Source organism: Quercus robur, chromosome 2, assembly GCF_932294415.1.
Source record: "Quercus robur chromosome 2, dhQueRobu3.1, whole genome shotgun sequence".
Lineage (NCBI taxonomy): Eukaryota > Viridiplantae > Streptophyta > Magnoliopsida > Fagales > Fagaceae > Quercus > Quercus robur.
In genome coordinates, this window is record NC_065535.1 from 6008673 (window position 1) to 6028813 (window position 20141).

A 20141-nucleotide genomic window follows, 5' to 3' on the forward strand; every position below is an offset into this window, starting at 1 on the left:
CAATCATATTCATGTCTAGGGCTGTAAATGAATTAAACCGTTCATAAACAGCTCGGACTTGGTTCAATAAAAAGTTCGTTCATGATTGTTTGTTTATAAACAAATCAGGCTTAAGCTTTAGTTTTAGGATTGCTTAATAAACGAGTTGAGCTTGAATAAAAAGTATTGTTCATGAACAAGCTCGTGAACACCAAAACTCGATACAAAAGTAACAAAATAAATTCAGCTTAGGCTTATTTATGAGTTTGGTAATAAAATTGATATGAGCTTGACATATAAATTCATATCTTTTTTAAAGTTTAATTAATTATAAGTTGAGACCACTCATCCAAACAAAATAGATTGGATAATAAACTTGATGTAGGTTTGATAATATATTTGTGTAGGATCTCAAGCTCAAAAACATGATATCGAGCTTGAGTTTGGGCTTGATATAGAGCTCGAGCTTGGTTTTGACTAATGAACCAAGCCAAACCAAGCCGAGCTCAAGCTTTTATACTTTATAACAAGCTCAAACTTGAATATTATTTGTAAGCTCGTATCAAGCTCAAGCCAAACTTGAACATTCTATTTTTGTTGTCTAGTCGAGTTTGAAAATTCACTACTCGACAAATCTCGGCTCATTTACAGCCCTATTCATATCAAGTGGAGTAACAACAAGTACTCACATGTTCTTATATATGTAAATGCTTACATTTTGTTTTATATTATGGCATATATATCATCAATCTTTTTATTTTTCCTTTTATAAAATATATAAAAAAAAAAAAAAACTTTTCAATTTCAAACATCACTTAAATTTTTTTTCTCTCCTTCACCAATCTTTAAAAAAATAAAAAAATATAAAATAAAATCTGAAACTCCATCCACAAACATAATTAAGATTTTTTCTCTAAATATATATATATATATATATATATAATTAAGATCTTTGTTTCTAGATTTTTGAAGTACTGTTTTCTGTGATTAAACTGTCGTTTTCCTTTTAAAACTTTACAAAACCTTGGTAATTGATTATTCTAAGTCCGGTAACATTCATGATGTTGATGGATGGGGCTCAGTAAGAAGATGGACTTTATATCTATGATGAATAGATAAGCATGGCAATGTGGTGTGTGTTGCCGTGTTGTAGAGGTTAGCTTTGTTTGTGAGTCTTGTGATTTATTATATGGAGTTGATAAGGTAATATGGAGATTTGGTATGTAAGTTAATGTCTAAAATTCTAATTTGACTTTATCATGGTATTTTTGCTTTGTCCAAGAAAAGTATTCATTAACCACCAAGAAAATATACTCTTTGACTACCAAAAAAAATAGGTATTAAAATCTTATAATTAAATATACAATTGAAATAGATTAAGCTTTTAAGACAATTGATAATTTAACATTAGAGATGACAAAATATTTAAAAATGAGAAAAAATTGTATAATATACTCTAAGTAAAGAGAGTATGCCCTTACTCTTGTGTAATTATTAGGTACTTTAAGAAGAATGGGCATCACGTCATTGTATTTCAGGAGTATCGAATACTTTTCCCTTACTTTTGATAAAAAAAAAAAAAAAAAAAAACTATCCTACTCAAGTAATGAGTATAATGTTGTTGCAAGCCCTTACTTTCGTTGAAAATTTAAAAAATTGTGTTGAGGATAATAAAAAATTAAAAAAAAGATTAATATACATACATACATATATATATATATATATTTATATTATATACTATGAAGTAGGATTAAGGAAGGAATTTGCATTCATTTGGGTATCATGTAGTTTCTGGTAGCTAATTTGCATAGTTTTTATGTATCATGTAGTTTCTAGTAGCTGATTTGCATAGTCTATGTCATAAGTGAGGTAAACCTAAAAGGTTATTTATTCATCACATAGAAAAATCACCATTTACTACATTTAGTGCTTGTTTGAATAAGTTTATTTAGTTGAAATTGAAAACTTTTTGTTGAAACTGTAAAAAAAAGGTTAAAAATTAAGCTGAATAGTATAGTGGGACCTATTAATAGTATAAAAAAGTATAGTATGATCCATGAATAGTAGCAAAAATAAGTTAAAAGTGGAGATAAGCTAAAAAATTCAGCTTATCTCCACTAATTCAACTTATTCCCAAATGCACACTAATTTCAGTTGACAAATTAAAAAAAAAAAAAAAACCTTCCACTAGTGTAATGCCCCCACTTTGATTATATGGAAATGTTAAAAAATGCCAAGGTATTGGTTTATGAACTATTTTATGAGAAAATAATAAAATAATTAATTTTATTGATAACTTTTTATATTTCCAATAAAAATGATGTCAAAATTTTCTTAATATGATTTATTAACAATGTGAATTGTTAACTAATGCTCTAAGGGCATTGGTTAAAGTATTGGTTTATGAATTATTTTTAGAAACATTTTATTTAGAAAATAATAAAATAATAATAAATGTTGTTGACAGCTTTTTATATTTTTCATAAAAGTGGTGTCAAAACTTTTTCACTATAATTTATTAACAATTGTTCTAAGAGCATATGTTAATATGACCATTAACAATTGGCCTAAATGCATCGTTAACATGACCATTATTTTAAACTCATGCGCATTTTATTATTTAATGATGTATTTATTAGACAATGTTTTTTTTTTTGCTAAAAATTTATTTGACAATGTTAAACAAAGTCAATTGACGCACTTGATTACCGTATCCGGCGGGATTATTATGTAGCTCAGCATTGATTGTTATTGTTGGCTAACGAGTGCTGTTTACATACAGTTCTCTCAATATTTCATGGCCCATATATGTTCGTACACAAAATTGAATGTACAATGGGTATGGATAACGCTCTCACAACACAAAAATTGAATGTACAATGGGTATGGATAACGCTCTCACAACACAAAAATTGAATGTACAATTAATGGTTATTGATAACGCTCACTACAAACCACAAAGTAGAAACAGCTTTTCAAAGCTGACAGCACGCTTACATAAATTCAACTAGTTTTGGAAATATCTGGATTTGGTGATATTATTGAAAGGTTGATTAATATATTATTAATAGGGTTATGCTAACGATTGTCTTTAGGACATTTATTAACAATTTATTTTAAGAAAATTTTGACATCATTTTTATAGGGAATGAAAAAAACTGTTAAAATATTAATTGTTTTTTTCTTTTCCCATAAAAATTTTCTTTAACTAAATTTTTAACCAGTGCCCTAAGGGTAATATTCATTAGCATTTTCCTAATATTAAGTAAATCACTTTCCTGGTTGATTCAACAAATTTCATCATCACTAAAGTCATTGTTGATTATTTCAATTCCCAACCACTAATGGTGAAATCAAGGACTAGAGTTTTATTTTCTTGGTCACGCAATTGTGAAAATTTGATCATATTACCATTTATTGAAAGCTCTCTCTTCTTCTCTTTCCTCGTAAGTCGTAACCCATACAATTACATGCACGCACAAGCCAAGAAATATAGAACTAAAAAACAAGGACTAAAGTGTTCAGAAATTTGACTAAAGAAACGACATTTAAAAAAAAAATTCTTTTGAATTAACAAAAAGAATACATGGAAGCTAAATTGGCTTTCATTTATCAATTACAAATCACCCACAAAAAAAAAAAAAAATTTGTGTCGGTGTCAAGTTATCTTACCTAACATTTTATTTAGACCAATACTACCAAAGAATAAAAAGGTGTGATTTTTGTGTCTCATCCTCAATGTTACAACATTTTAATACAAAGATATGATTTGTGTCTAATGCACTAATACACTAAACACATTGGAATATGAACATGTGTCCACATTTTTATATGTCCAGTGTATTGATGCATTAGATATAATCTCAACCCTTAATACAACATTAGCAAAAAAATTATATGCTTAGTCTACTAAGACCATTTGTTTTGTGAGTACTGGTGGCTTGATGATCATGAGCATGTCCGGCGGGGGACTTTGCATGGCGAAGGTGCCTTTCTTGGGAGAGTAATCTTGCAAACCTGCAACAACATTAATTATATGCTTTTGCATTAGCTTAATGTGAAAACTAAAAACAAAACTTTTTTCTAAAGAAATTGTAGAATATATATATAATAACAGTTTGATATATTTATTTTTAGTACCTTATGAGGGCAGCTTCATTAGTTTCATGGTTAGAAGCCTCATAAACTCCTGTGTCCAAGTTCACCCTAGCAACTGGTTTCTTTAGCAACTCTTCACCAACTTTCACAAGATCATCCATATTTTGTTTTGTGGCCACGTCCACAGAAGATACTGTCCCAACCAAGGTATCGTCCTGCATTGTTTTGTTTCAAAGTTGTCTATGTTAATTAAGTGAACAAGAACTTTTGACTTTTATACCATGAATTTTATTACATAAGACTTGTATAACAATTGTCAATTCTTAAATACAAAACAAAAAATGTAAGAAAAATATCAAAATTTTTATTAATTTTACCATAAATGTTTTCAAACTAACGTCGTAATAATAAATATGATCATTGTCACTTCAACAAATAATAAATAAATGTTTAAATCATATTTTTTTTTTAAATTCATGACGAGAAAGTCTTGATATACAATAAAAATCTCACAATATTCTTATGATACATTTATTTTTAGTTGTAGTGGATTTGTGTATAACCTTATTTTATTGACCGATGATGAATTGATACCTCAACTTGTTGAGAAAATGTTGTGAAATTTTGTTATGCCCATAGAAGAACTCAATTGGTGAACATCGATTTATAGGATTTGTGTAATAAAATATGTACTAACCCCTAGTCTCACCCAAAGAGTAATTAAAAAAATTATTTATTACTATATTATTGATGTGTCATTAATTGCATTTATTGACATGTAAGTTATCAATTTTTTTTTTTTTTTTGGTAATAAAATTGGTAATAGTTGTAGTATTTTCTAATGTATGGAAGGTTTGAATGATCTATATGTACCTGAATCCGCAAGTAATTTTTCTCAGAATGAAGGGCTTGAAAAACCACAGAGAGATGGACATCAACCATGTCTGCACTTGCGTGAGAAAATACATCAATAATTGGGGTGGAACCACCACTTGTTAACCAATCCAGCAAGCCCCACTTAGCTGCCTTGTGTGCCCTGTATTTTCCTTCGGCTTTTTGTGAGCCAGTTCCTAATGATATCACCAAAAACCTTCCATAGTCCATTGGTTTTATTGGAAAGAAGTCAGAACTTCCTCGAATGATCTGTTTTGTCACTTCACCAATGGCAAGTAAAGCCTGAAATTGCACCAATTTAGTAATACTAGAATAACAGTTAAATGATTAAATTTATTATTTTTTAAACAGGTTTATAATAAAAAAATATTAGGAAATTTATTATATATAATAATCATTAGGAGTCATGTGAGGTTTGAAAAAGACATATACCGGATTATTAGCAGCAACACCACCATCTGTAAGGTTGAATTCTCTCACATTTCCCTCGGGGTCTACAGTTTCAAAGTAATAAGTTGGAAGATAAGTTGGGGCAGCTGAGGTTGCTATGCAAATATCTGAGAGTAAGGCATTCATGCTTGGGTTTTTCTTTACCTGTTTTCATGACCAAATCAAAGTAAATGTTAGTACAATTCAGCTCCATCATTTGCAGTCACTTTCTTATCCAGGGTTAATCTGAACCACTACATATATTGTGGAAATTAAAGGAAAAAAAAGTACGGGGTAATTAACCAATTAAAAAACCATTTTAATGAGAAGAAGACAAACCTCATAGCTAGAAAAAATGGTTGGCTGGAGTCTTTTGATGTCAAATGTTGGAATAACAACATTAGTCAATGTCTTTTCCAATTTTGTATGTCCTAGTTTTTCCTTAACAAGGTTATGCAGATATTTCCCATCATACTTTGGTCCAGCTAGAGCTTTGATAATCTTTGTAAGATGAGGAAGTACTGGACAACTGCAATTTGGAAAAAATAATATCATGTTAAAAACCAAAACAAATGGGGTGAAGTCAATAATCAAACAGATATATATATATATATATATATATATTTTTATTGATATTTTTATATCTCATACTCTAATTTTTACCTGTTCTGTGGGAAGATATGAGGGCAGTGGTTTAGGTAGAAATCCTTGATATCCTTGGCAGCAAAGACAGGTCGGTTATTTTCATCTGGAGCAGCTAGCATGGCAGTGACAAGACCACCTGTGCTTGTTCCTGAGATAACATCAAAATAATCTGCTAGTCTTGCATCTTCACCATCCAGTTTCTGCACCATACATAAGCAAATATAGAGTAAGTACTTGGAAAGATTGCATGTTGAATCCTTATAAATGATTTAACAAAGCAGAACTTCACTAGTGAATGAAAAAAAGTGTTGAATTTCTTTAGGTTTGTGGCATGAAATATGTATGATTAATATATAATATATTTTTCTACCTGAAGTTCAGATTCTAAAAAACTAAGGATAGTTCCTGGGATAACCCCTCTTATTCCACCACCATCAATGCTGAGAACAGTGATTAGGTTTCCGTAAGTTGGAGGTTGTAGGGGTACATTTATTGAGCCCATTGGGATAAAGATGCAGGTAAGGAGAGAGAGAGAGAGAGAGAGAGAGAGAGGATTTAAGAGCTTTAGAGAAACTATGAACTTTTGAGGAAGTTTAAAAGAGAGGATAATGTGACTTGATATGTCTTCTTTTCATCGAAGTATGTGTTTTTATAGTACTCCTCAGTCATCTCCTTGTCCAAAGATTCAACCGCGTCATTGGATTGGGTCATAAGCCTTAAAAGAAAGTCATTGGATCAAAGTGTTTCAAATTTGACAAATAACTTGTACCTTTGCCGATATTGTTTACGTACATATATATTGAAAATTCATAAACCAATGTCGTGATTGGAAAGTTAGGGTGAATTACAAGCATTGCCTCTTACATTGTCACAAAAATTGTCCCTTTAGGCTATGGTCACTGTAAGTGAGAATTGTAGGTGAGACCACTTCAAAAGAATTGTAGGTAAGCATGAGTTTGGTTAGACCATAAAGGCAACATGGGACTAGTTAGGCAACAGGCCTAACAAAGGCGCTCTTGAATGGCTACCCCCAAGTTAATCCCTACCTTGTGGCTAAAATTTAATTTATTATTATTCTCAAGCTTTGCTTTTGCTACATTCAATGGCTGCAACATTCAAGAATAACAAGTCTTTACGTTTTACATGTTAATTTGATTCACAAAAGGCGGCGCCTCAAGTAACCAAAAGATGTGTTGGATATATACGTGTGAGTAGAATGTTCATATAGAGAAAAAGAAGGGAAGTTGTGAAATTAATATAATATAGTGGAGCTCCTATGTCATATTAAGGACTCCATTGGAGTTTTCCCAAGTATTATCTTCCCAACATGATGATGATGTTGGGGAGATAAACACCTTGGGCTCAATTGGAGTTTTCCTAAGTATTATCTTCCCAACATGATGGTGATGTTGGGGAGATAAAACACTTGAAGGAGACTCCTTGAGTATTTAATTTATAAAGATACACTTAACTAAAAAGGTTTAACTGCAATGAGCTCAATTATGTTATATTAACCTCTTATTATTAATATTATTATTCAATTTAGGACTTCAATAACGTGTATACACCCAACCGGTTATCATATCATTGAAAAGTCATTTGAGGTACTTGTCAGAATTCAATATTCAAACAAATGTGTACAATTCAATTACATCTAATCCTTAAAGGAAATGTGAAAAACTTGATAATTCTATTGGCCTTATGAATTTTGTCTTCAAATCGTGTTGAATTATTGACCCTATGTATCTATACCATTTTGCAAATCCGACCTGTATGGTTATTCATTCTTAAAAGATTTAATTGTTCTGTCAAAAAGCAAAAGAAGTAAGTCTTATAACTACGAAACTTAGTTTTGGTAAATTTTCCAGTTGACATAGTCAAACTTTTGAGAGCGTTGTCTAGGTTATGCTTCCTTTTCTCTTTGGCTAAAACAAACGTGAAGAAAGGGCAAATGGAATTTTAAATGTGAAGAATATTATATCCATTATCAGAGGATAACTTGCAAAGGCAATTCTAGTAACCGAGTACTTGTTAGAATTCAACAATTCAATGTATGTGTACCATTCAATTTAAAGTGCTGCATAAAAGAAATGTAAAAACTTGGTCATTCTATTGGCCTTATGCATTGTTTTCAAAACTTGATAATTTCTAGGACCTTCAGTAGAGACTAATGAAAGAAAAAAAAAAAAAAATTACAGTAGAGATTAATGAAAGAACTGCAACATGAAATTATGTGACTAATAGGAAAATGGTGAATTAAATCATTTAGCCATTATTCTAACCATAAGTAGTTCATGTTGAGAGTTTACTAAGTTTTTTCTTGACAGGAACATAGATTTAGCACCACCTGTTTAGAATTTTCTATGGCAGTATTTGACTTACTGCATTTCCAATCTAGTATTAACTGATATTTGTATTGCTGCAATATTTTTAAATCAATTATTTGCAGTTTACTAGCAAGGTAGGAAGAAGATTAATTTATGTTTAGAGAAGGGAACAAATAAAGTATGGAAATTGATAATATCTTTCCTGTTAGACTTTATCACATTAGGAACAAGCATGATGACAACATTTGAAAAAGATGCATCAACATACATCACAGAAGACCATCAAATAAAAAAAAAAAAAAAAAAAAAAAAAAAAAAAAACATACATCACAAAAGCAAGTGCACGGGTGGTATATAATAAATGATATATTACTTTTTTTTTTTTTTTTTTTTTTTATACAAGATAGAGAACCTATTATAGCATAATTTAAGTGTATATGTGTGTGAAGTTTCTTCCTAGAAACTTGAAAGTACTTATATTTTTGGAGTGACCATCGCATCAAGAGTGCGCAGTGGTAATAATATATTACTAAAGGTTTAAAGCTTGGCTTTTTTTTTAAAAAAAATTTTTAAATTTTTTTTTTATATTAGAAAAATGCACAAAAGTGGAAGCCAAATAAGTAAATTGTGAAAGATGAGTCTTCTATTGCCCAATTTTGGCTGCACAAACTGATAATACTAACAATAACATTCTTGATAAGGGTAAGTGCGCCCATACCCGGCGGCCAGACATTTTTTTAATGCATGGCTGAAGGCTTGCAGCCAGAGCAAAGACAATACAATTCACATGGATGGCTATAGATCCAACTCAGGATAAACAAAACACCAATTAGAATAAATACTAAAAACAAGAACAACAACAATAATAAATAATACATTAAAACTTAAAGCTCAATCTCTCTCTCACAAGACTAGCTGATATCTTTACCAAACTTCCTCCACCAAGATGTTTTAGTGCATTAGCTGCCAAATTCAAGTTGGTCCCCACTCACCCAAATGAATTTGTGAGAGGCTGTTAGAATATAAGCCCAAGGCGCTTAGGCCAATTATTCTAGGTCTCCACTACACTTATATTACTTATACAATGTATCTTGTCTACCTATATAAAAGGCAGACCTTTGTACTTTATTCTATATAGTTTAATACACAGTCTTTTAGACTTTAACAAGAGGACTCAAGCAAATTACTGACTAGGCTCCATTTCATTGCACTGGAAGCCTGTTCAAAGTTCCATGGAAATATGTTACATTAACTTTATATCATTTCTGCAGTTCTTAGATTAACATCAGTTGCGTTTCGCATCTCATTTCTGTAGTGATGAGGTTTCGCGACAGTACTTCTCTTTTGAGAGTAGCTTTGCAAACCTGCATTATTTAGATAAAAGCTATTGTTATTATTAACAATGCAGTTTTTTTTATACTTCGCAAAAATTTGAATAATCTTACACCTTATGAGAGCCTCCTCATTAGTCTCATGTTTAGAAGGCTCCAGATTGCCCGTCTCTAAGTTCACCCTCGAGATCGGTTTCTTTAATAATCCTTCTGCAACTTTTGCAAGATTTTCCATATTCTCCTTGGTGGAAATATCAACAGAAGACACTTCTCCCTTTAGTGTATCATCCTGAAATGTCAATGTTAAAATAATTTTTAAATGATTAAAGTTGTCTTTTTCCATAGACTTAAACTTTTAGAACAAGTGGTAACTAATTTGTCACTCTCATATTAATTTGCCAAACTAGTGGTATTAATTTGTCACTTTTTGAACTCAAGGCATCAGTTAAAATCAATCAATGAAATACTGAATTTAATAAAACTTGTGTATAGTAGTATCTGCACACATTGGACTTAAGCATTGAAATTTAATTATTACCTGAATTCGGAGGTAGTTATTTTCACTATCGAGAGCTTTAAAAACAACAGAAAGGTGAAAGTCCACTATATCAGCACTTGCTTGAGTGAACACATTCACCAATGGGGCAGAGTCACCACTAGTTAACCACCCGAATATACCCCACCGAGCTGCTTCTTTGGCAGTGTATTTCTCTTCAACTTTTGTTGAACCAGTTCCTAGTGATAGAACCAGAAATCGACCATATTCTGCTGTCTTTATGGAACTGAAGTTAGGACTCCCCCGGTTAATCTCTTTTGTCACTTCGCTAATGGCAATCAAAGCCTACAGAATCATATGAGAATTAGACAATGATATTGATAAGAGAGTATGATTTCAGAGAGAATAAAAAAGCGACGTATACTAAACTTATTACCGGATTATTAGCAGCTACACCACCATCAATAAGATTGAATTTTCTAACTCTTCCAGTTGAGTCTTTGGTATCAAAATTATGGGCAGGGAAATATGTTTTGGGCAGCTGAGGTTCCAATGCATATATCTGAAAGTAAGGCATCAAAGTGTGCATGGTTCTTCACCTAATTAAGGCATGGATACAAATATATGTTAGTTCTTTTTGGTTTATGTGAAGGGTTAATTCCTTCTCATTAGACTGGATTAATTTCAGGTAAAGTTAAAAACTTGGATTAATTTAAAAACCTCATAGCTGGAGAAAATGACTGGCTGGAGTTGCTTGATGTCAAAGGTTGGGATTACCACATTGGTCAGTGTGTGGCGTAATTGAGTATTCCCTAGTTTTTCCTTCAGAAGGCTATGAAGATACTTTCCATCGTATTTTGGTCCTGTTATGGCTTTGATCAATTTTGTTGCTTGAGCAAATGGAGAACTGTTGCTTAAGCATATTAGTATAGTGTTATTTAATATGGAATAAGACATAGTGATAGCATGAAAAACATTGAGGCTCAATTGTTACCGATCTTGAGGAAAGATTTTAGGTCCATTATCAAAATAGAAGGCCTTGATGTCTTTGGCAGCATACATGGGGCGTTTGTTTTCATTTGGTGCAGTTAGCATGGTAGTCAAAAGACCTCCTGTGCTTGCCCCTGCGATCACATCAAAATAATCTGCAATTCTAGCTTCGGGGCCATCAATTTTCTGCACCACAAGGTAAAAAATGTAAAAAAATCCATGTGAAAAAAAATAGTCATGTTAATTGCCATTACAATTTTGAATAACTTATATGTAGTACCACTTTAATCAATTTTTATAAAGCTCAAGCTTGTCAAATGGTCTTCTAGAAGTTAATCTACACGCATGTCTTGTAAATGACTATATTGGGATGAAAGTTACAAATCAAACCCATTTTTTATTTGGAAAAAAAAAAAAAAAAAGCAATTATGCAAGCTACCAATGATTGGTTTCTGTCCTATTAAATAAGAACTTTAGATTGAAAACTAATATTTCAACTTTATACACATAGATGACATGTGCCAACTGGCTGGTATATAACAATATTGTAACCTGTAACTCAGACTCAAGGAAGCTAAGTATGATTCCTGGAATAATCCCCCTTATTCCACCTCCATCAATGCTAAGAACAGTAATGAACTTTCCATGTGTTGGAGGCCGCAGGGGTGATATTGTTTTTTCCATAAGGAATTGGGATGAGAATATGATTATGGGGCTAGGAGGTTAGTTGTGCTGCCGGAAACTACATAGTGCCAATCTATTTATAATCTTTTAAGCTTTCAAGTGCCAGTTAAGTTTCAACATTTTCATCATTTTTATGGGACTAATAATGCTGTAATATGGACCATATGCATACATAGTGGTTTCTTCAATATGGTTTGAGTTGATATGTAGCTTTATCATCGACAGTTTCAACAGAGTATTCCATTTCCTTATAGTGATCTTTCTTTAGCAAAGAAGAAATTGCATCTTAGACTCTACATATACAGGAATTGTAGTTGAGACTCCAGGAGAATTGTAGGTAAGAAGAATTAGGTGAAGTGATGATATCCTAATGGCAATGTGGATAGTGGATTTCATTATCTAGCAAGGGCAATATTTTGGATATAAAAATCCTATCCAATGACTCTTTTTTGGTTTAATTTCAATAAGTCTAGGGATATAAAATTTTTCACAGCTTCTTTTATAACAGTGGAGATGATATGTTTTGATGTATAATAAAATGATGCTATTAGTGTGAGTCCATGTAAAAAAGTTACGCGTCTCTAACATTGTTCTGTTGATTTTCAATTCAAGTTTTAGTGCTTGAGTGTCCATGTGCACGCTCTAGGGCAAATGTCTAGTTGTTGATTTTCAATCTCAAGTTGTAGTGCGTAAGTGTCCACGTGCACACTCTAGGGCAAATGTCTACTTGTTGCGTTCAATAATTAGCAAACTATGATGATTGAAATGCAGAAAGTTCAATATTTTGATCACGCCGGTTTTTGAAAGATATAATGCATAATGATGTTCATTGGGTCACATTTCTAATTAGGTCATTTAGGTTCCTTTGAGCAATTCATACTTTTCTTATCAAAATCTATCATCTCATAGGTATGGTTGTATATATTACTAAGTATATTAAGATTCTACTCATTTTTGATATTTTTAAACATTTGATCTAAATTCCTATTCTCGTCACAATAATAAGTTTCAAAATATTTATATAGTTTACTAAATTTTGGTCAAATTTTAAATTATTGTCATTTTTTAATGTATTTTTACACATTAAATTTATTAAATAAGATCTAATTAATAGTAAATCCAATCTAAAATGTTAATTTAGTGCTAGTTTGGTACAACTTGTTTTACAATATATTCTGAATTTCAATTAGGGTGTGATGTTGGATTAAAATAATCGAAACTATCTAAAATTTAGATCTTGCATACTCACGAGTCACAATGCATTTGTAGGTTCAAAATTAATTTCGGTTTCATTGGTTATACGTTTTATGTTTTTGATTTTGGACTTGATTAAGCAGTGCTCTTCTTCAAAATCATACAGCGTAATTACCTTATTACACATTTAATAATAATAAAAAAAAAATAGCAATCACATGTGGCTAGTTTGTAGCTTTTCCATCATAACATAAAACAATGAACGAATAATGAATTCTTTTTCTTGTCAACTTGTACGCACAACTGTAGTCAGAAATTTAAACCAAAAATCAAAAATCAAAAGAATCATTTAAATTAATAAATGTACATTTATTTCTATCTTTCTTTCTATGCAGAGTAACTAAGGTACCATTTTTGGACTACTAGACATATAGACTGGAGATCATTAATAATCTGATGTAGTAATCGGCATAAGAAGTGCTTTTTCGTGTGTGGAGATTTTGCATCTCGAAGCATCCTTTCTTGTGAGAGTATTTTTGCAAACCTGTAAGTAACAAAAATTTTACGCGAAATTAGTATTGTGAGAAATATTTTATGATAATGACATAATATATATTTTATGATATTTTTTAGATTATATAAATATAATATATAATGGCATGTAATTGTGTACGTGTGAATGCATGCATGTTCTTCCATACTTTTTCAAAGCCTCCTCATTTGTGCCTCCATTTTCGACTGGTTCTGACAAACCTGTCTCTAAATTCACCAGTGATACTGGTTTCTTCAATATTCTTTCTCCTATATATTGAAGTTTTTTCAAGTTTTGTTTTGTAGACACATCAACTGAAGCATCTGTCCCGGTCAAGGTGTCATCCTAATATCATATTTCAAAAGACTAGTCAATACTAAATAACTTTATATGAATTCAACATAAATCTGGAGAAAAACCAGAATTTTTCTTACTTGAATTCGAAGATAATTATGTTCTGAACGGAGAGCTTGGAACAGCACAGCAATATGGACATCTACCATATCTGCACTTGCTTGAGTAAACACATCCACTAATGGTACAGAACCACCATGATGTAACCAATCCAGAGTGCCCCACCTGGCTGCCTTTTTAGCATTGTATTTTTCTGCTGTCTTTGGTGAGCCGGTGCCTACTGAAATTACTAGAAAGCGGCCATAGTCTATGGGTTTAATTGGGAAGAAATCAGGATTTTCTTTAAAGACCTGTTTAGTCACTTGGTTTATGGCTAATAATGTCTGGACCATGGTCCCAAAAAAGAAAAGAAAAACACTATAAAGATTAGGCTTTCTTGTATTGAAACTTTTAACTTCAGAATAAATTGCATATTTTGTTCTCAACTTTTGATCTTTTCTTTACAAAATCATCTATATGCTTTAAAATGTTTCATTTTAATCCCTCTACTTTCAATATTTCCAAAAAAAAAAAAAAAAAAATTGTCATTTGATCGATGAAAAATGTAATATGGCAAACATAATTCATGCCATATCATAAGCTCCACATTATCAAAGTGACCTCAATTTCATGAATTCAGTTCAATATATAAAATTTTTTTATCCATTAGGTATATAAGGATGATTTTCAAATAAATGTCAAAAGTTGAGCATCAAATATGTAATTTAAATTAACTTTATCTCTCTAAATGATTATATACCGGATTGTTTGCAGCAACACCACCATCTATAAGATTGAATTTTCGAACATTCCCTTCATTATCTTGGTTCTTGAATTGGTAGGCAGGAAGATAAGTTGGAGTTGCCGAAGTATCGATGCATATGTCGGACAATCGAGCATCCAAACAAGGGAAGTTTTTCACCTGCATGAAGTTAGAATTTTCTCTTAGGTTGCGTTTCGATTTGAGAATTTACAAACAAGGGATCTAAAAAACAATCGTTATCATAAATTGCTTAATATAAATTTATCAACACATGATGATGTGAGTTTTGAAAATTTTGCTTGAGCAAAAACATGTGATAATATGAATTTGAAATGACATCTTTACATATTCACTTCAAATGCACATATTAACAAAGGGAAATTCTCTTCCTAAATTTAATCAATAAAAAAAATTATATAATAATTTCATACTCTATATTCAAGTCATTGGAACTAAATAATAAAGTCCAAATCATTCTCTTTAAATTCACTTATACAAACAAATCATTAGGTTTTTTCACCATAGCTTTTTATTTCAAGAGAAGCTCCTTAGACTCTTTCATGCACTTCAAATTATGGGACTAGACGACTAGTGAACAATATTAAATAATAAGGTTTCAAAATCCATGCAACACAATTTTTTAAAGGAAAAATCATAGTATATATACTTCTGAATTGAAATTAATATTTCCTTCTTCTTTTTTCAATATCTTTTGCCTATATTGAATTAAGAAAAAATTGAGTTATAACCACATCATAAATAATTTTAATCTTTGAACTTGAATAGTAAACCTAATATACTATGTCAATTAAGTGGCGCAGAGTCAATGTCATTGTTCTATTTTTCTAGTTTGCCTTGCCATTGAAAGTGAAAGATTTTTGTTACCTAAAAGTTTTTAAGTGTCATTAATTTTCTTTGTCTAAACTCTAAAGTCTATTCAGCAAAGGAAAATGTCTATTCTAAACTAACCCTATATATTTCCTTTGTAAGACTTCAAAATTTCAATTGTTGTACAGTACGAAGAAATACAAGTCTATAGAAGGAAACATTTCAAGAGGGTCAAACTTCGTGGCATGGCGCTGACAAATAAGACGATTTTGGATAGTTAAAGAGATAGACCCCATAGGATGAAAAAATGGTTGGCTGTAAATGCCTGATATCAAAATTTGTTATCACAACATTCGTCAATGTGCTATGCAGCCGAGTCTCTCCTAATTTCTCCCTCACAACCTTGTGAAGGTATTGCCCATCATACCTAGGTCCTCTCAGTGATCTGTATATTTTTTGGATTGCTCCACACAAGCCTCTGCCATTGAAACCAATACATGCATGCTCTTGTTAATTGGTTAGTTAATATTTACAAATCCAAAAGATGCAAAGCATGAAACAAAGCTCAAATATAGAGTGGCGGCTCTAGATGCAAGCTAGGGTGGTCACAAAATCACCCTGACTTGCAAAAAAATGAATATATATATACTTTCTCCCAAAAAAAAAATTATATGTTAAAATAACTTATTGTGACTACCCAAATAAAATTTTTGAATACCTTGACTTGAGAATTACAAATCCAATGTGTACTGATTCTAATCTGGGCCTAATAATGATATTATTTTTTTACCCACCAGTAACAGCTTTTTACATAAGATTTATTATAAAAATGTTGTGGACATAGCATTACTTCAAAATTAATTAATTCTACCCCCAAACCTAATCCTTAATCATTTTTTTTTAAATAAAAAAAAGCTTAAATAACAACAATAAATATTAGCCCAAAAATCAACAAACATATATCAAATAAAAACAAGATAAGACCAAACAACAAGAATTGAACAAATTATTCAACAAAAAGCCTACTATAAAACAAAAAGATAAATTTGTAGATCATTCAACTTATTCAATAAAATAATTTCTAATTATATTTTTCCTTAAAAAATGGTACTAAAAAAAGAATATTATGGTTGTGAGTTATCTCCTTAATGGTGACAACAACAATGATACTTTTTTTGGCTTTGTAATCGCAAAAATTTTGCTCTCTTTAATGACTCGTCTCGTAGTTGTAGTAAATATTTAAGTTATCGTTTTATTAAATTTTTTAATGACCACCCTCAAAAATTTTCTTAGAGCCGTTGCTATAGATATACCACATAACCCTGATACCATATTCTAATACATACGTGTATACATATATAAGGGCAGTCAAGTATGAAGATTTACCTCTTTTGTGGGAAAATTTTAGGACAGTGTTCAAGATAGAAGGCCTTAATATCTTTAGCAGCAAATGATTGTTTTCATCTGGAGCAGTTAACATGGAAGTTACAAGACCACCTGTGCTTGTTGCCGCAATGACATCAAAGTAGTCTGCAAGTCTAGCGTCCTCACCATCCAACTCCTACCATTATTGGCAAATTATGTATAGTTAATATGGCTGTTATAACATTATATACATATATATATATATATATATTTTTTTTTTCAAACATATACATGTCATTAACTTAAAATGCTCTAATGCAAATATTTTATACGAGATGAGTTTTATTTCATGGATCAAGTTTAGTAATACACACGTCCACAAGTATAGGAAATTGTGCAATAAATAATATTTTGAAAGCCATACCAATTATGTCTTTGAATACTTTACATAAGACCAACACAACCCTGTAAACATTCACAACATTCTTATATAAATATTATTATATAATGATCGAGTTTTATTTCATGGATCTAGTTTAATAATATACACTTGCTCAAGTATAAGAAATTGTGTAATACTAATATTTTGAAAGCCCTAGCTGCTAGCTAGTAATTATGTCTTCGAATACATTAAGACTTAACCCCACCTAGCACTCTAAATATATTATACCTGAAGTTGTGATTCAAGGAAAGCTAAGATAGTTGCAGGGATGATCCCCCTGACACCTCCCCCATCAATGCTGAGAATGGTGATCAAGTTACCATAAGTTGGGGGTTGAAGTTGAAATGACAATGTTTTTTCCATAAGGAAGGTGAAAATGGTAGGCAAGTGATCTGAAACTAAGTTGCAATATAAAAGAATGCCTGAGGTTTTGTAAGGAATAAGATCAAAGAAAGCTAAGTTTTTGTTCTTACATTTGAATTTTGATCCATCAACGACCTATTTATAGCCTTAAGTTGTGGTTATAGAAAGATGAAAGTTCAGGGAACTATGCAATGGTCAAAGGGTGCATGGTAGAACAAGAAACTCCACTTTATCTAGTTTCACGTTGAATCTTTCTCTAGTCCAAACAATCTCCTAGTCTGTGTATGTCTTTTTGGATTCAATTATCAAAAAGAAATTTGAATTTTCCCCCATGGGAAACTAAGAATTATCCAATATATAAGTTCCACGAACTGGAAGCCGTTTTATGATCAGTTGTGCACTTATATGTGAGTTGGACTTGGACCCAAATAAGAACAAATTAAGAAGTAAATAAGATTTCTTTCCTCTGCGAATATCATGGATTGATCTATGCAGAGAAGGACGCTTCAAATTTTGTAACAAACTCAACCAACGTATCAGAACATCATAAGAATTGAGACCCTTTAAAATTTTTTGTACAAGTTCATCATGGAATTTATTGACTTCTAAATGAATGGTTTAAATTTTACTATGCTATCAATCCTTTAAAGAGATATTATAAAATAAATTATTTTCTAACTAGAGTTACTTTAAGATGATCATAATTCAAAAGACTTAATGGTAATAGTATACCCGACTCTACCTAACAGTCTAATAGTAGTACTATAAGAATGGGTTCACTAGCAGCATATGATAGCCAATATGCATTACTCTAATTTGATTAATTTTTTTTCAACTGAACGTAACACGTTTCCATTAAGTGATGGAATACGTACAATGAATAAATGTAATCTTTATCTTTCATTTAGCAACGAGAGACCTGAAATGGGACCTAGCTATTCAAAAATTAGGTTTTATCCCAAAGAACTTATGAGGCTTTATCTGCAGTCTGACGAACTTTGCCATCTTGGACTCGTAATCTGAGGGGTAGATATCAATATTTTCACGTAAAGTAATGCATATATGTAGTCTGAACTTTTTTATATTTAACTTATTAAAGCTTAGAAATAGATAGTCTGATCTTAGATCAAGTACATAATGAACATATTATTATAAGTACGCCATGGGTGACCCACTATGGCAAAGAATTTATCAGCTTTGGTGACCATGCCATAATGGCATGGCTTACGATTTGGATTAAAGAAATGCAAAGGGTGGTTGCACTTAGAACATTACAAATAATATTAGATCATACATATGATGTAAGATAAACCCTCTCTTTCATGTTTAATTAATGGTTTGTATATAGATGACATTTATATATTGCTTAGAGATCTCACTTGCTTCAAAAGATAATGTATATGCCGTACGTGTAGAGTTTGAGGTTGTGATCATGCTTGTTTGGATGCAATGAACTGCATGTTGGCGGCTAGTTTAGTTGGTAGTTAACATTAAAATGATGATTTGCTATATAACTGTGCATGATTTTAATTAGTCCTAAATGAATCTGCATTCTTTTCTTATGTTTGAAATCAATTAGATATTAATACTAAAAATCACAAAACAATTGCACATGTGCACGAAAAAATAAAAATCAATGCCCATTAGATGAAATGACGTGTGTGAATCGATTTGACATCATGAAATGGGGGCAAATTTTGATAATTCACGCAATGTAGATAATGAATAACACGTGAAATTAAATACGAATAATCACATTTGTTTTATTTATTGATAAGAAATTATCCGATGTTTGGTATTATATGATGAAACAAGAATTTGCTTCGTTAGTATGTTTCTTGTCAGTTGAAAGACAACCTGTAAAACCTGTGTCACAGAAAGCATTCAGTGGATAAGGACACCAGTGTGGGGCCTGCCTAGGATCCTCCGATACTTAAGTTAGCTTATTCTTTTTCTGGAAAAACTGTAATTTGTATGGCTGTATGTGTTCATGTCCTTTTACCTGTTTTCCATGGCTTTATATAGCCTTAGGTTGAGTTCATACTCAGCAAACCATTATGTTGCAGCTGGATAATCAATACTTAAAGATTGTTCAAGGGCCTTTTTCGGTTGCCTAGCCACGTGTGGTTTGTTGGAGGGATGACCCTATTAGGCCCGAGTTCTTTTTGGGGAGTTGCGTTCGGAACTCAACATTGGGCCACGCGGTCCAACGGCTACTGGCATATTTTTAAGCCTACAAAATCATTAAGGCCAAAGTCTAAGAATCTTGATAACGGTTGAATAAATATGTAATATGTGTTTGATATAATAGTTTTGATTAGTAGTTGAAATAAAGCAATTTATTTAGAGGTAAAGCAATTATGTACTCAACGATGTAAATTTAAAGAT

The 20141-nt window shown here is 31.4% G+C and overlaps 2 protein-coding genes, 2 long non-coding RNA genes and 2 pseudogenes across 6 annotated transcripts in view; 2 read left to right on the plus strand and 4 right to left on the minus strand.

Annotated features, from left to right (window-relative positions):
* The window catches only part of LOC126711701 (uncharacterized), a 23754-nt gene extending 18373 nt beyond the window's left edge, over nt 1–5381 (plus strand). Inside the window, exon 2 of the long non-coding RNA XR_007650666.1 lies at nt 5323–5381. This is a non-coding gene — a long non-coding RNA (uncharacterized LOC126711701). The remainder of the gene's footprint in view (nt 1–5322) is intronic.
* The window catches only part of LOC126711427 (patatin-like protein 2), a 117445-nt gene that overhangs the window by 64257 nt on the left and 33047 nt on the right, over nt 1–20141 (minus strand). Inside the window, exon 1 of one of the 3 annotated variants that reach the window (XM_050411269.1) lies at nt 6520–6683. The exons of 1 other annotated variant lie outside the window; for it this stretch is intronic. In XM_050411269.1, coding sequence (XP_050267226.1) covers nt 6520–6547 — 28 coding nt within the window. In that variant the 5' untranslated portion in view covers nt 6548–6683. Of the gene's footprint in view, nt 1–6519; nt 6684–20141 lie in introns of those variants that run through there. One more of the 3 variants, XM_050411267.1, reaches the window with a different exon arrangement.
* LOC126711394 (patatin-like protein 2) lies at nt 3527–6557 on the minus strand. Its single transcript, XM_050411261.1, has 7 exons — nt 6416–6557; nt 6064–6245; nt 5740–5929; nt 5404–5565; nt 4951–5253; nt 4120–4292; nt 3527–3996 (listed from the first exon to the last, which is right to left on the minus strand). The coding sequence occupies exons 1-7, from the start codon at nt 6545–6547 to the stop codon at nt 3873–3875; spliced, it is 1266 nt and encodes a 421-aa protein (XP_050267218.1). The 5' UTR covers nt 6548–6557; the 3' UTR covers nt 3527–3872.
* Nucleotides 6461–20141, plus strand: part of LOC126711679 (uncharacterized) — a 46692-nt gene continuing 33011 nt past the window's right edge. The window contains exon 1 of the long non-coding RNA XR_007650644.1: nt 6461–6563. This is a non-coding gene — a long non-coding RNA (uncharacterized LOC126711679). The remainder of the gene's footprint in view (nt 6564–20141) is intronic.
* LOC126711551 (patatin-like protein 2) lies at nt 9187–11934 on the minus strand (annotated as a pseudogene).
* Nucleotides 13440–17770, minus strand: LOC126711584 (patatin-like protein 2; annotated as a pseudogene).